Source organism: Sinohyriopsis cumingii, chromosome 10, assembly GCF_028554795.1.
Source record: "Sinohyriopsis cumingii isolate HCF-2022 chromosome 10, ASM2855479v2, whole genome shotgun sequence".
Classification (NCBI taxonomy): domain Eukaryota; kingdom Metazoa; phylum Mollusca; class Bivalvia; order Unionida; family Unionidae; genus Sinohyriopsis; species Sinohyriopsis cumingii.
Window position 1 is genome coordinate 22,124,095 of NC_142970.1, and position 17,352 is coordinate 22,141,446.

At 41.2% G+C, this 17,352-nt stretch overlaps 1 protein-coding gene across 1 annotated transcript in view; it reads left to right on the plus strand.

Moving 5' to 3' along the window:
* The first annotated feature begins 216 nt into the window (after nt 1-216).
* LOC149789707 (uncharacterized) overlaps nt 217-17,352 on the plus strand; it is a 59,533-nt gene continuing 42,397 nt past the window's right edge. Inside the window, exons 1-2 of the mRNA XM_089973100.1 lie at nt 217-282; nt 982-1,136. Of these exons, the coding sequence (XP_089829226.1) occupies nt 1,067-1,136 (70 nt within the window). The 5' untranslated portion in view covers nt 217-282; nt 982-1,066. The remainder of the gene's footprint in view (nt 283-981; nt 1,137-17,352) is intronic.

Here is a 17,352-nt window from a genome sequence, read left to right on the forward strand (position 1 = left end):
TATTTATTAGATTTGATCTCTATAGCAGCCATATTGTATGCCTAGGTAATGTCGTAACTAAAGTCAATTGAATTTTCTTGAATAGTCATTGTATTATTTGTCGGTACACTCCAAAGTCTAGCCAAATAAGGTCAACTATTATTAACATAGCTTGTTGTCTTGCAATGATTGGTTGGTTCTGTGTATGAACAAGACTTTGCTTAGAGACAAGTACGATCGTTACAGAGAATACAGTCTAGTTAGCTTGGGAAACTTGCATTTTAAGGGATGTATCGATATTTTGTAAGTATCAGTCTACTATTTACTATTATAAGACTATATATATTTGCAATAGAATCACACAACACATTTATGTTACCTGTTTTCACAACTGATTGTACTCATATTGAACCAATGTATGAAATTGGAATAACGTTGTACTGATTGTGTTGAGTTGTAGGTTTACTCATGTCAAGGTCACTAATACATTCAAGAGTTGTGCAGTAATGATACATTGGTAATTGAATTCACAGGGTTTTAACATTTTTTAAACCTAGATGCATAGTCATACGATCAAATAGAGACAAATGTTCACGTATTAAATAACATTTAACCCACACCTAGGTCATTTAATGCACATATAGTTGTTTATTTTGAATGAGTGAGATTATAATGTAAAATACCATTTGTACGTCATATTCTGTGATTGTGAGGTCAGTAACATTAGATGAAGCTTCTATAACAGCAATTATTCACAGTTATTACACCCACCCCACCCCTTGTATCATAGAATTTACACCCATTATTAACTTCTCAATCCACAATATACTTATATACCTGAATGGTCACAGAATGATATATCTTCAGTGATTTATACATTTAATGGTAGTGATATTCATGGGATGGATAAAAGCTAATGTGTATACAGTTATGTATAACTTTTTATGGTGGTTACGTACATGACATAGATCAGGCTAGTATTTCGCTATTTATATTTTGTAGCCAAATCCCCGTGTCAGCATAACGTTAGGGTGACAACTCCCTCCACTTGCATTATATAACCCTTGAAGCACATTAAACCGACGCCATGGCAACAGGAGGAGAGGAAAAACTTGTCAGGGATCTGGTCAAAGTTGGGGATTTGACACTTGAAGACAGTAAGTGATCTATATGTTACATATAGGATCCCATTTGCTCTTTAGTAATCCATTGATATATACACTTTCTTCTTATCCATGTTGATAAATAGCCTATTACGTACATGTTATTATATCGACATGTGCAGAAGTTAGAGGTTGAATAATCGCCCCATATCCTCCAACCGTCAAACAGGGCAAGTGTCCGTCACAATGAACTGGTCACATATAATATTGAGTCGTCAAATCCAAAGTTCGTAAACGCATTTAACACATGTATCTCCAGCAGATCAGATCATATTCGATATATATATATATATATATATATATATATATATATATATATATATATATATATATATATATATATATATATATATATATATATATATATCCCAGCTAATATTCTTTATTGTCTTCAAAATACTTAAACCTGCATTTGTAGCTAATTGCCATTGTGGAAAAAGAAAATACTTTATAGGGCCATATTTTAACGATACAAGAGATTACTCAGTAAAGATTTCTACTATCACAAACATAAAACTTAGATGACACTTCATGGAGAGAAGTCAAATATTAACTTCGATGAAATAAGCAATTATAAGCACTGAACCTCTTAGAAAATGGGTCGATGAAACTGTATTGTCACCTGTACAAACCTATGGAAACGCCATGGATTAAATCACCCCCACCCCGATATCGTATTGATTCTAATGCTCATTGTTCAATTAAGGACAATAACGAATTAATATTTCGTTTTATCGACATATTTTTAAGTTCAAACGAATTAATATCATAAATAAGATTTTGTTTTGTTAAAGCAGGATAATAGTACGATTAAAATATTGTGAAATATTATTTATTTTATAAAATTTAAAAATAAATAATAATAATTGCCTGTATATTACTTAAGTCTTCCCGTCATTTTACAGACATACATATCTGTAGGTAGCATTTCGTATGCATAATAAAACAATTTGTTTAGTTACTCATGTGTCGAGGGGATAGAGTAGGATGGGTGTGGCTGTATGACAACATATTTCAGAAGTTACTGCACTGCAAAGCTGTGGATGTCACAACCATTGTAAGCAGAAGACGTTTACAAATGCTTTTTTTTCGCTTCGTTGCTTTGACTGCAAAGTATCAAACATTTAAATTTATACAGGTGATGATACCCGTGGAAACTTTGATATGGAAACAAAAGGTGTAGAGATTATGATGGGGTTTTACTGTTTCTGAAAATCTATGATGATTATGTTCACAGGTTCACAAATAAATCATTTGTCTACTAAATCATTCACTAAATAACTTGCTTTGTGTTAAAGTGTTACAACGAAAATAATTTGTAATGATAATATTCTGTTTATATTCGTTAACATTTACTCCAAAATTATTGTAATATTTTATGAACAATATTGTTTCATATGTACTGCGATACATGTAACATTGTCTTTTCATTCACAACACAATACAGTGTTGATTACGCAATGGTCAAGAATGTGAGACAGTAGTAGTAAAGTAGGACGATATAGCGTCAATTGGACTTACCATTAAAAACTACCCTATGACGATATAACGTCTATGTAAATTTAACATTAACCACCCTGGGACGATATAGCGTCTATGTAAATTTAACATGGACAAAAAACCCTGGGACTGTATAGCGTCAAGGGAATTTAACATGGGAATATGGGACTGTATAGCGTCAAGGGAAAGTGAACAGGGTTGGTCTGTTGAGCGTCAAAGGGAAATGGAACAGGGTCAGGACCCTATTTTAAAAGGGTCCCGACCTGATGGATCTATGGAAATGGAACAGGCAAAAATTGAAACAGGGAGGGTCTCTATTTTTTTTAATTTAAAAAAAAACAATAAAAAGGGGTAGGCAATTGAAAGTCAAGGTATTTTCGAGATATTGGAGTGGCCCTGAAAAAGGCCTTTGGTTATATTATTCTTCTTATTTCTTCTACTTTTGCACCAGCTTCTTATTTTCTGTCCTACACTTTTTCCATTCTTTTCATTCTTTTATTCCTCCTTTTTCTTCTGTTTCTCTTCTTTCTGCTTCTCCTCCTCTTCTTTCTTCCTCTTCTCATTTTCTTCTTCCTTTTCAATTTTTTCGTTCCATGCTCTCATCCTTATCCTTTCCTCTTTCTTCATCCTCCTTCTCCTCTTGTATCTCTTTCAACAGATCACTTATAATTTCCTTTAGTTTTCTTAAATTGTTGATCTCCATCTTCACTCGATGGGGACTATAAGAATAGTGGTCCTCGTTTAGGTTAACTAACATTTGCTCCATGATGTCCAAATTGTCCAGGACGTCTTGCAATTTTTTCATTTTATCAAGGTGGTTCGAAGCCATCTTCCTTTCTGTTCATTGTAGAATGGTGCGAACGACGAACGTTGTGAGTTCTTATACGGAAAGCGCGGATGTGAAGGAAAACATCCCCTAAGACCCAAAACTAATATTACCTAGATCATCGCTTAAAACGCGCGGACGTGAAGGAACACATTCGCATATTTTATCATTTCATATTATCTACTATTCACGTACGCGAATCAGCAATAAACAAACGCAAAATATACTATCCAAACACGCAAAGCATTAAAATGAAACCCAAATCTACTATCCACACAAACTTACTTGATCTCTTACAAAGCCCAATAATCTACTATCCACACAAACATACTTGAGCGCTTACAAACACAAACACATACACTCACACTAGGAAAAAGGAGTCAGTGTTTATATTCACACTACTCTACATACACACATTGGCAAATGGATTACTATATCTTTTCTAGAGTAATGGGTAGCCCTGAAAAGGGCTGTTTGTTTTGAACTCCAGGGTACCTGGTTAATGGTTGCACATCCCCGGCCTGGCACCGCAAACGCATCTCCTACTCCAATCACCTTTCACTCTCTTTGCTGGCAGTGCAGAAATGGAATGAGTGGCTTCCGAATCCCAATCTTCTGTGTCTAGGATCCCGAAATTTCCTTGTTGTGTCTGTGGTACAGCCATTCCTCTCTCTTTTTCCTCCTCTTCTTTTTTCTTCTCTCCTCCTCTTTCATCCTTCCTTCTTCCACTATAGCCTCTGCGGCCAGCTCATTCAGTATGAGCTTGGCATATTCCAGGTGCACATGAAGTTCAAGCATTTTCGCTAGGCTTCTGCTCATTTTGTAGTGTTCATCAATCAACAAGGGTAGCTAGACTGTCTATCTGTTTTCAATTTATAATAAAAGCGCGGAGGTGGAGGAAAACATCCCCTAAAACCCAAAACTTATATACCTAGATCATGACCAAACAACGCGCGGACCTAAAAGAAACACTCACTCACTTTATACTACCCATCACTTTTCTAAAAAAAATTTCATTAAACAAATAATATACTATCCACATACGCAAAGCTGTCAAATCAAACCCCAAATATACTATCCACGCACGTCAAACAGCAAAACAAAAATTATCATAATCTACTATCCACACAAACGTACTTCAGCGCTTACAATCACAAACACAAATAAACATGTACAATCACACCAGAAAAGAGTGATTGTTTATATTCAAACTACTCTACATACACACATCGGCAAATCGATTGTTATATCTTTTCTAGAGATTGGGGTAGCCCTGAAAAGGGCTGTGGTTTTTTGCTTGCGTGAAGTTGAAGCTAGGGCGATCTTTGATATTCTAAGAATGCGAGGTCCTCTGACGATAGACCTTCTGACGATATGTCTGCTTTTTCGGAAAGAGAAGAACTCTTTGGTATCGATACGACAGTCGACAAAGACAATATCAGGTTCAGGTTGCTGCTGCTGTTGTTGTTCTTGTTGATGTTGCTGCTCTCTCTGCTGTTTCTGAAGTCTGTACTGTTCTGTCCATTCTTCTTTCTTCCTGTTAATTTCTTCACTGAAGAGCTCTTCTATCAGGTCTTCAGTGACATTTAACATTCTCACATTCTCTATCTCTTAAGGCTTCAGTATCAGACTCTGTCTGACCCTATGCAAATTCACGTAGGCTTCTTTTAGCTTAGCTAGTTTGGAGCACACCTTCATAGGAGGATGAGTCGACAATTAATGGTTAGACTGGAAACTACCCCGTTTTTTAAAGTCAAAGCGCGGACGTGAAGGAAAACCTCCCTATACGGTTTTCGAGGCGGAACGTTCAATGAGTGTGATGAGAGGGATAGTAAGAAGTCAAAGAGCATGAATCAAGATTCCTATAGCCAAACGAACCACGAAGACTTTTCTTTCAAAACACAACATTTTTTATTCAAAATCACTTGACACTAACAAACAACTATAACATTTTTAACAATTACCAAACAATATAACATCAAACATTTTTTTTTCTCAAATACCAAACATTTTTTTTCAACTCACACAATATTTTGGACAGGGTTGGCAACGTTGTGAATGAAATTGTGATGATTTCCGCTGCTGGAAGTCATTAGGCCATTGATGGACACCACGTTTCCTAGCTTGCGACAAAAGACCAGTATAATGGTCACAAAACCATCGATCTACTTTCACATCGTTTCTAGAAGAAGAACGTGAATCAAAATGAGTCACTAAATGTTCTAAGGAATAGCGCAAGCTGCGATTATGCAGAAAGTACACACACTATTGTCCACACACGAAGGAATCTGTGCCTTGTAATTTCACATTATTTAATCGGGTGGTCTGAGCATTTCTTCTCATAAAGTCAATGAAATCGTCTTCCAAAGGAGGCAATCCATTGGAATCGAAATATTCCACACATCCTTCTTGAGGAAAGTGGATGGCTACCCAGTGGGTTCCTGGGAGATGACTGTCGTCCGTGTTGATCAGATAAGCTTGATGGTTTTGAGATGTGCGATGAGGGAGTTCATCTTTAGCACAGACGACAGGATTCCAAGAAGCAGTGTACGAACTGTGGTTCAAAAGGTAATAAAGTTCCCAGGTATCCATTTTTTGTGTGTATTTTTCCTTCTTCACAGGGAATGATAAGTGATCAATTCGATTCTGACTTTTGCTTCAAAATGTCTGACAAGTAAAGGACGTTTGGCTCCGACTTCTTATTCTGGTCAAAGAGAGATTCGATGCGACGGCGCTCCAGAGACGTTAATGGAGGAGAAGAATGTTTATCTAAGCCTTTATACCACTCGTTCAACACGAATTCTACCTCGATGAGACCCCAAGCTTTGTCCAGATATTCGTCCAATTTTTCTTCTTGACTCAACATCAGACATTTGTCGTGTTGAATTTGACTGGGATGATCGTTGTGACATCCATAGCACTCTTCCTTGATCAATTCTTTCATTATATCTGTCAGGAATGTAGCAGAACAGGAGACTAAATGTTCTTCTTGTTCCGGCCATCTTGACTTCATCATGATAACTTCTTCGTTTTTGTCTTGGGATTCTTCTTCTTCTTCTTCTTCTTCTTCTTCTTCTTCTTCTTCTTCTTCCACGGTCTCCTCACATTCCATGTCTAAAGTTTCTCCACTAGGTAAAGAGGGATAACGGTCGTCCATGGTTTCTAATAATCTAGAATGACTTCTCTTAAACTGTTGATTTCTAGGGTATTGTCAAATTCTGCATACAGGAGGACGTTCACTGTGTCTGGCCGGATTGTATAGGGTGGAAATGTCCCTCGTCGTTGTCTTGTTCTGGAGTGAAATCAAACGCCCACAAGCCGTAGCCTCCTGTATAATCCTCGTACGATATGCCGTGACTGCTGTTGGTTCCTAACTGTCCGGTGGCTTCGTACAAGGACAAGTACGACCTCAAGTAATTCCTGTCACCAAACTTAGGCTCAAACGGTTGGGTACACATAGTCTTGCCATCGCGACTGACTTTGATCTTGGCTACACTGAAATGATCAAACAGGAAAGGATTTTCGTTGTGGACTCCGTTGAAGGCTGAATTCTTGACGATATCAAGAATCAAACGCTTGGGTAACTGGCCTTGGAACAGATGATCTTTGATCATGGATCGCTGCTAGCAGGAATGGTGAACGTTTTTACTTCCACGCGTCGTATCGGATACATGGTGGTCGTTCTGCTCAACGTTTGACTGATGTTGTTTCCCACTTTGTGTAACACTTCCACGCGTCGCACGTAGAGCCTGCCTTCATGGATGATGGTTTTGTACTCGTTAGCATGGGCCAACAAATGTAAAGCGGTACTGCTACGATTCAGTCTCAGGCGAATATCCACCCCTTTCAGTAAATAATTTTCTTGTAACCACATGTCCAAATGCAAACGATCCATCAGTTCTAAACTACGTCCTTGCTGAATTTTATTTCTACGTGTGTTAAACCCCACATTGTGAGGATCGTCATCTGCTGTGAGGGCTGTATCGTTAAACGTGTTATCACCCGCTGTGTCAGGTTTCCATACCACGCAAGCATCCAGAGGAGTATTCTTGGCTTCTTTTCCGTACGTCAAGAGATTTTCCAGGTAGGCATGATACGGGTAAGTATCCATGATGCTGCTGACCAGTTTGTTATTCAAGTACAAGTCCACTTCGCTGAACAAGGAATGCATGAAATTGTTGACAGGAGCTACTCTAGCATCGCCTCCTGGATTGGTATTGTCCGTTTTGATTACTTTGACCTTCAAATACAGGTAACTGCTATTCAGATCGATGTAATCTTCGGGTTGACCTTTGATATCAAACTCGATGGGAGCTGAATCGGTCAAAGAGGAGACGGGGTGAAATTCCACCCATTGGGATTCTTGCATGGTCATCATGGTGGGGGGCAAGGCAAACAGATCCAGTTCCGACTTGGAACAAGCGCAAGACTCTCGATGCATCATTTTTTCTCTTTCTCAATAATCGAAAACGTCTACGTCTCGAACGGTTTTTCTTTTCTTTGTCTTTCTAGCTTTAGACGTGTGAAGTCTGGTAAAAAGGTTTTTTCTTCGCCGTCTTTTTCTGCCTTGTCCTTGCTGTGGCTTCAAGGAAGTAGGAATGCCTGACTCGGTAACGTGTAGGGCATTTATAGGTGTTTCTCGTTGGTCCAAAAGGTCTTTACCCGTTTGTAGCAAGATATTTTTGCCTGCCCTCAAGAGAGCTTCTTTGGGATTTTGTTTGTCAATGATGACATTTTGGAGAAATTCTTTGCTGTATGTCAATGCTGCATCTTTCAAGGCGTGCAATCCGCGTGTCACCATCGGTTTCAACACCGGAGCCATCAAACGAAAAGACGATTTTAACATATCTCCTAAACCGTGTCCTCGCTGTCGAGCAACCCCTCGGTACACTGGATACATGACTTACAACTCGTGAGAGAACCGTTTTCGAAAATGGAGTTTCACCGTGACTTTCCCTTTGGTGAAGGGAATATTTTGTCCCAGATCTCCTTTTATAGCAATTTTAACCGTGTCCAAATACCACTTGCTGACAGGCAAATAGTGAGGATGTACAAATTCGCGGTGGACGTGTTTCCACCTTGTTCGTCAGCGAGCGTGACAGAATCCACTTTGAAAGGAATGACACGCAGTAACGATACGGAGGTGTGCCCCACCACGTTATACTCCACCACATCGGAGTACACACAGATCAAATTTTAGTCCTTGGTTTATTTCTACCGGGAAACGAAATAACTTGCTAAAAGAATCGTTGACAGAAATGACTGGCAATTCGTTTTTCTTCATCATGGCCATTCTCATGTCCATGTCTCCGCCCAACACGTCAAACAATTCAGAACAAAATATAATAGACATGATTTTACCTCCGTCAAATTTCATCAGGAAGCGACGAGCTGCTTTGTGGTACTCCAGAGTGACACTTTTTCTGACACTTTCCAAAGCTTTCAGAAACACGACATTAAATCTGGAGGTAATGGTGCTGACCAAATGTTGACCACTAAAATAATAGCCTGGGGAAATGAACAAGTGGTAGGACCACATTTTAGTTTTGTCATCATAGCTTTTGTGATCATATTTGACATGGGTATTCAAGTACTTTTTCATTTGCTCGTCATGAACTTCCACTGAAAAAATAATTTTGATTGGGAAGGACATTGAGGACTTGGGTCGGGTGAATGAATTCTACCAAAGCCACTTCCCAAAGGGCTTCGTGATCTAATTGGATGGTCTGAGGTAATTTGACCGTGTAACAGCACAACGTGTTGTTGGGAAACACCTCCATGGAACTGTCACTGGGTAAGATTAAGTAAAATTGGTTGTTATTGCTCATAATTCCAAAGTTCTGTGACTGTCCGATGGGTTACTGAAAGTCAGAGACCTGTCTCCGCCCAAAATGGGGTTGATGTTATTGGAATGGTGACTGTCACTGTCACTGGACACAAGGTTCCCGCTGTTCCTGTTCCAGGTGAATTTCAGCGAGTGATTAGGAAGCAGTTAGCCGATGCAGCTGCTCAATACAATGGTCCACAATTGCTTGTCTCCTTGTCGCAAACTCAGATTGGCAATGGCTGCCCCGATGACACAATACACAACGAAGATTTGGCAGAAAAAGACGATTTGCGTTTTAGGCACACGTTCTCCACACCACACCCACAAGGGTTGTTTTTGTAAATCTTGCAGAGAAGAACTGGGTGAAGGAGTGGTCGCCGTAGCTGCGTCTGTGCGAAAGGGCATGATGGTCACTTCTTTTTATAGTCGATGACTTGCGAAGCGTCGATCCAAGAATCAAAACTAGTTGGATATCCTTTCCAACGTACTTTGACTTATTTGACAAGTCGCTTGCCCACTTTACGGGTTCTGCGTTCGAGAATGCTTTCGATGTCGTACACGTCGTCTTCTTTTCAAGTGACACGTTGTAACTCGGGCAAATAAAACATTCCTTTGAGCACATCTCCGTTCATGTCTTCCAATTTATAGACGGCAGGATGACGACCATGCACAAGTCCAGTGACACGAAACAGTTCGGTGGTCCAGTTAGGTAAGTAACCTTTGTCGAAAGTGCGTTTGGTTTTGCCAATGCGTACCCAATCTCCTACATCAAACACACCACTTTTCTTGGGGACAGCTCTCGTCGGGGACGTACCAAATAGGCACTCAAATAGCAGCTCTTCATTCTTGCGAGTCACCTCTTGCGGGGCACATCCAATGCTTCGATGGTAAGATTGGTTGTACTCTTGCACCAGGTGCGGTAAGATGTCGATGTACTTCAGAGTGTGGTGATGCGTAAAATATTTCCACATGCGTTCTTTCAAATCGCGTTGAAAACGTTCAGCGATGCTGTCTTTGGTTTCAGGATTCTCGGTGGTAAAAAAAAATGGATGTCACGTTTCTTTAATTCTTTTTGGAAAGCTTGGTTCAGAAAGTCGGTACCTTTGTCCGTTTGCCATCGAAGAGGGTGACGCCCGCTTTGTTTCAACACTCGTTGCAGGGCTTGCACTAACTCACTGCTTGATTTGGAAGTCAAGGTCACGACCCAGGCAAATTTGGAAAAGACGTCGATGACACAAAACGAATATTTGTAGCCGCGATTGTAGCTGGCGAAATGAGAGACATCGGCTAAGTCGGCTTGCCATTGATGATCGATGCCTTCCACTCGGGTGTGACTTCTGGACAAGCTTCGTCGAATGGATTTGTGTAAAGTGTAAGTAGCTTGTTCTTGTAACCATCGTTGCACTTGAGGTAAACGGAGACTTTTCAGTCGCGTTTTGGCAGCATGATACAATTTTTGAACTACTCCGTAACCTGCAGGATGGGAGGGATCGTAGTAAATGCTGGCTAAGACTTTTTCAATTTTTTTGTGTATTAATAAGCCACCAACTCTTCGGTGATGCTACTTTGGGTGGGACGAAAGTGTGGTCTGGAAACGGATTTACGTGTCCGATGGGCTACGGGAGTAGAAGTCGAAGGTAGTGGTGGAAGTGGCAATGAATGACTTTGGTCTTCTTTTCTTTTTTCACTTCTGGTTTCCCTTCTTTCTTTTTCACTTCTGTCAAAAGAGGAGTGGACATCATCTTTTTAATCCAAGCTTTCATTTCTTCTCGTTGGGGTGTGGGGGACTGGGTAAACAAGGATGCTGCAATCTTACTAGACATGGGAGCTGTTGACTGTTTTTGAAACACTTCTCGTATCTCTTCTTCCTCAGGCCTTCGTGGGATAGCATCTCTGGTGACCCCTGGGGATGGTAGTAGTGGTGGTGGTGGTGGTGATGGTGTGGTGAATGGACTTTTCATCAAGGTTTTGAAATCTTTTAGAGTGGGAAGAGCTGTTTCGCCTAAAGCTTTTGGTGAAAGAGTTGCTGTCATTGCAAGAGTTGGCCGTACTTTTGCGATTTTTCTGTTTCGGACAAATCTTGGCGATCCAAAGGACTGCAATTCGTGTTGTAACTTGGACATCTCGCTCAAATTGGGATTGGTAGGTAAATGCGGGGTGCGTTGTTCTTGCCAACGATGGTATTCCATCCATCGTTTGTAAGGCACTAAAGCTAGTTTTCGTCCATCCATGGATGGGTCAATTCTGAGATCTTATGACTTCAGAGGGCCTTTTTATCTTGCTCCCACCAGTCCTCCCAACACGGTTCGCAAGACTCCTTTCAGCAACGGACCTAACAAGAGGAGTAAAATTCCTCCACGTTGGACCAACATCTTCTTCTTTTGCCCGATGGGGATTTTCTTTTAAACCATTTAGCGCAGAACGTGACGATGTTTGCCTAAGCATTGTTTCTGGTGTTTGGACAAAGAGATCGTGCCTTTCAAGACGTTCAAACAACATTCGCACACGGTATCGATGACCTATTTGGAGGCCGTTTGAATGAGTTTTTTTGTAGGGGTGGAGAAGCTGTCCCCATGTTTGACTAAACGTGGAGGCAGTCCTTTCCTTTCCTTTCCTTGGGGTTTAAAAGAGGAATGTTTTCTGGAGGGCGACATCTTTGCTTGTAGGTTCCGGGACATTCACCAAACAGACACTAACGTCGATGACTAAACACACCCCCTTTTATTTTTTTTTTTTTTTTTTTTGGGGGGGGGCTATCGCTTTGTCATAAAGGTGACAAAGTTTTTTCCAAAATCGCCGATAAATCCTCCCCTATGTTGACGCCTCTTTTTCTTGGAACGACTGTCTTTTCTTAGGGTAACGTCGATGCTTGGTTAAGCGCTTTGTCGGATGACGAGTCTGCCTTTTTCTCTTTCTTTTTTGACTTCTTGGAGGTTACATTTTTTGGAAGTTCACTGACTACTTGGTCGCAGGCCTTTATTATACATGTACGCGTCGCCACTGATTATATTTACGTCGTATCAACTTGAGGACACGCATGACACGTCGTGCAGGGGTACGTAACAGACTAAATCGAGCCAGTTCTTGCTTGGACAAATCCAGTAAACTCTGGAAAATGCCCGATCTTTATTGGACATTGATTTTGTGAGCAGATACTTTGTGAGCTGCGGCTACTGCCGCTAAATGGGAGGGTCCTGCCACTGGGGAAGTTCTGGGGTCATCAACGGAGAAATTCTTGGTGTGATTAACGTTTCCAAGTACTTTTCAGTTCTTGGTGTCATCAACGGAGAAGTGACTGAACCTGAGGTTACCGGAGACGCGGTCACCGCCGTGGCAGGTCGTGGTTTGCGAGTGTAAGGTTGCGTCCTGGCCGAAATACCTCTCTTGCGACTAGTTTTTGTGGACTTGTCTTTTTATGATGACTTTTTCTATGTTTCTTTTTCTGGGGGCTTTCTCTTTCCGGGGTGGTGACTGGTAAGAGGAGGGTCTCGCAACTGGAGAAGTTCTTGCAGACACGGGTCTCTTTGGGGACCTGGTCTTGCCACTGTGCTTCTTTTTCTTCTTTGAGCTTCGTTTGACTTCGTTTTCCTTGGGGAAAACTTTGGGAGCATTAGGATCTCATCTTAAGAGAGAGCGAATGATGACCCCTCCTAGAGTACCGCTCCCTCCAGGTTTCAAAATTATTTTTTTTTTGGTCTGAGTGTCGATGCGGGGATCGGCCAGTTGGGTCAAAGAGACTTTGTTTCGATCGAGAAAGCGTTTGGTTTGATGAGGAATCTGAATGATCCCTTGTAGCAATTGACGTGCTGTCACCGTGAACCATCGTAAGACTTCCTTGAGAATATCTTCTAAGACACGAGCGCTTATTTGTGGATTTTTTTTCTCGACTGATGCCATACAAGGCACGAATCAATTTGACGGGAAGATGCGACTGAAGGGACGTCATGTTCAAACTCTGTGAGACAGACGAAAAGTGTCTGAGGTTTTTATATATTTTTTTGAGTGAAGTTAAGTCGAAGACGGAGACGTGTACAGGACAGGCCCTCCGTCTTGACACCAGTGGTGAAACAATTGGGTACAAAATCGCAAATCATCGGGGGTTGTAGGTTTGAAATCGACGAGTAAAGAGGCGTGTGGAGTTTGAGTGGCATCGTCGTACGCCCGAGTCAGCCAAGGCGTTCCTAACTGTTTAGCTAAGCCTTGCACTTGCGATTTGTCTCGAGGGCTTTAAAACAAGACCACGTAATGCGCATTGAGACTGATGGTGCGATGGGCTTTACTTTGTTGAAACAAATTGTGAGTGATGTAAATGACACTGACATTACGGTGATGCCCTTTGGGCGTAAACCAAAGTTTAATTTCTTCCTCGTTTTCTCCTAACATGTCGTCTAAAATGACCAAATGGGTTTGACGGGAGTCAGAGACGATGCCATCGTCTTCTTTAGGAATGCCTTCCACAAACACAATGAAATCACACTGACTTTCTCGCAAGATGCTGTACGCCGATTGCCAATCTTTGTAACACCACACGACACGTTGAGGTGGACGATCGATCAAATGATGTTAATGTTCGATCAAACGTTTAACAAATTCGGTTTTACCTGAACCGCTAGGTCCAGCAATGAGCATGGTAAAGGGATGGCGAAGATACAAAGCCTCACAACTGGCACGATCTAAGTGTTCGTCGATGATTTTTACAGTAGAATAAGAGGAAGCAGCGACAGCAGAAGTAGCCATAGTGTTAGGAATGTCACTTGTGACTCGAAAACAAATAAGACAAGAGTTGATATACACGTTTATTGAATGATTTTAACATGAATACGAAAGACAAAAATACATAAAAGCCAAAGGCTTAAGTACAACGATAAAATGCGCATCAAAATCATCAACGCGGAATAGAAACAAGTGTCTGTACAACATGTTTTGGGTAAGGTTCTGACCAGTTCTTTAGGTGGTAAGGTCACACAAACGTCCTCCCGAAAGGGTCTTACAGGCATGTTCACGACAGTCCTGTCCTGAGTGACGGGTTCTTCTTCTGGCACCGTCTCTAACACAGGTTGAAAAGTAACTTTTTTCCTTGAACAACTCTCGTGCATACTGGGCCACTTCTTGGTTCCAAGCCTCAAAATCCCATTCTTTCCAGGCACGGACATCTGTCCTATGGGGGTGTACGTCACAAGCTACACACACATCGTCATAAACGTCTTGGGTAGCTAAAAGTTGACGAATCTTTTTTCACCGTAGAGGTCGAGAAGTAATGCAAGGCTTTGAGTAAAAGGAATCTTTCGTGACCATTTAAAGCCACTTGGGTGGTAAGTACTGATCGTAAAGAGTTCACAAGGAATCGGCTGGTAAACGAAATCCCAGAAAACAAGTCACTAAGACACACACTATGCGGCGTCCCAAATTGATTGGATACAGTTCTTGTAATAATTGATGGTAATGATCCAAGGTTTGAATATGGTCATTGTGTTCCTTCCACGGAATCTGTTCAATCACTTGTGACATAAAGCGTGGCATGGATTCCTGATTTTATAGTCTCTTTATTTCGGAAGCGATACAAGTACTTTCTAACTAGACATCTTCGTTATCCAGTTGGGAATCTAAATTGTGCATACTGTAACCTACACTTCAGAGTTTGTTTAGATGTTTCCTCTTCCGCTAAGCAGATCCCACGTAAAATATGTTGGTAATCCTTTAACACGTCTTCCTCAATACGTTGCTCTAATTGAATCTCGAAGTAACCAAAATTATGAACATTTCATTCATTCACTAACTCAAAGTGTTGAACAAAGTCTGACCAGTGGAACAATTTCTGACGAATCAGTTCTCTTATACCAATCAGGTACCAGTGGTTAAAGATCTGGTGACGTAACGGATGCAACTGTTCTTTACGTTTGACTTGTATTTTGACCAGCTCTCGGTAAATGCGTTTTCGCAACTCCACAGGCAAAGCACGAATGTTCTCTTGTAAAGTATCCATGAATAGGTCAGTCAGTACAATTCACAATCTTCTCCTAGAGCAAAAGTAATCCACATAGTAAGTAATTTCTGACCACTGCCACTAAGGGTAAAGTCCAAGAATCTCATTGAACTCTTTTGATATAAACGATTTAGAGTGATATACTAGGATGAATGCACACTTGACCCAGAGAAATCTAACACATTGATTATTTTCTTTCACTTTCCTCTTGTGAATTTCTCGGCACAAAAGTTCTACAGTTACCCATTGAGATTTCAATCTGGCAAGCCCCTGCCAAACTTCCTTGTAAATCTTCTCTTGCAGTTCTTTAGGCAATGATTCAATATCGTTTTTGAAATGAAGTTTAAATACTGGTATCGGTGATGTCCAACATTTGACTCCTAGCCAATCTGGTTTCTTCTTCTCCAATGACATGGTAATTCCTTCAATGTCTCGGTCCCACTAAGGGTAAGTAATGACAATTCGGTGACCAGCGAGCACGTTCTAGGTAGGCCGAATATTGTGGTTCCCTGTGTTGAAGTGACACACCGCAACTGAAGCACTTGACGTTATCCCCTTCGCCCAGGTAGAATAATCCGGCTCTGGCTAATTCCTCGGGGGTTGGTCCTCCCAGATACTAAGTTCATTTTCCTTTGCACGAATGGAGACGATTTTCAAAGTCGCAGTATTCAGGCAAACGCATAGGGAACGAATATTCTTCTTTCACAGGTTCGTTTCGATGAGGGAAGGGTGATATGGACAGGAGTTTGCTCAGGGCTGGATGACATCCGTAGAGGGGGTAAACGTGAAGGTGGATATTACATTGACCATGAAACCCAATAAAGTGTCCACGATGACCAGGGACATCGATTTTGCATCCCTCAGGTTCGACACGCACAGCATCACTTTCCATGATAGGGGTAGTGAGAACAAAGTTCCCGTGATGTTTTACGGCATCGGTATGGTCGCAGTGTACAGCATCGTTCTCATCGCAAGGCTCACAATCGCATTCCACTTCAAAAGCCCCAAACTTGAATTGTGCTGGTCTGAACATGTTTTGTGTTTCTATAAAAGTTTTCATCTTGTTTGCTTGGCCTTGGTAATCACACTGAACTATCGATCTTGCCTAGGTTTCCTTTTAATAAACAGACCAATACCGACGTGTCCATACGGTAAGGTGAAATGATTGGGAAGTCGTACTTGCTTCTGATACACGATCTGATAGACTTTTTTCAAGGGTCGACTGACGATGTGGTGAGTGGGTAAACGTACAATCTTGTTGGGTTGATAGGTGGTCACTTTTATAGTGTTGATCTTTTCCAGACTGCAAGGCTTTTTTCAATACGTCAAAGTTGACCACTCGACTGGTACGATAATTCAGATTCAATCCTTCACTTTGCACTTCGTGTGCACTTCTCCTTGTTTGTCTCGGTATTCGTAGCCGTAATTTTTAGGACCGCCACTCGCGAATCTTAGAATCTTGTCGTCGGGGTGCTTGTCTGTCCAGGCTCCTAATCCGTCTCCTTCGATGTCGGGGTGTTGTTGACTCGGATGATCGATGTAAATGCAACTGTCCATGTCAAAGTACAGGACGAGTTCCCCTAACAGTTCTAAAGCTTCCGAAATTCTAAGCGAGCATGAGCTGTCACGTATGCCGCAATGATGACATTTCCAAAGGGGTCGTCTTGTACAAAGTACAGATCATCTTCGTAATTGAATAAGATCAAATCCTCGCCAAAGACGTCCACGTGTTTCATGAATTTGGTTCTGTCGTGAATCATCTGGAAGTAGCGGGAAGGTTCTGTCAAATATTACGTCTTGGGTAAACACTGTCGTTGTGCCATTTTGCCCCACAAACAATTTAACATTACTTTGGCAAACGATCGCTTTCCTTCGTTTTTCTCGATGTGGTCCAAAGGGATACCTTCTTGTTCCCAGTATTTCTCTTTGAATGTATTTTGGTCTTCGGGAGTGTGACACCAGGAAGAATAGCCACTGGCTTCTTGTTTCAGTTTCAAAACGCATCCACGTAGTCGGCGAAAATGCCTTCCTGCGTGGGGTCACCCATGTGGTATTGTTGTGTCTTGGGAACGTG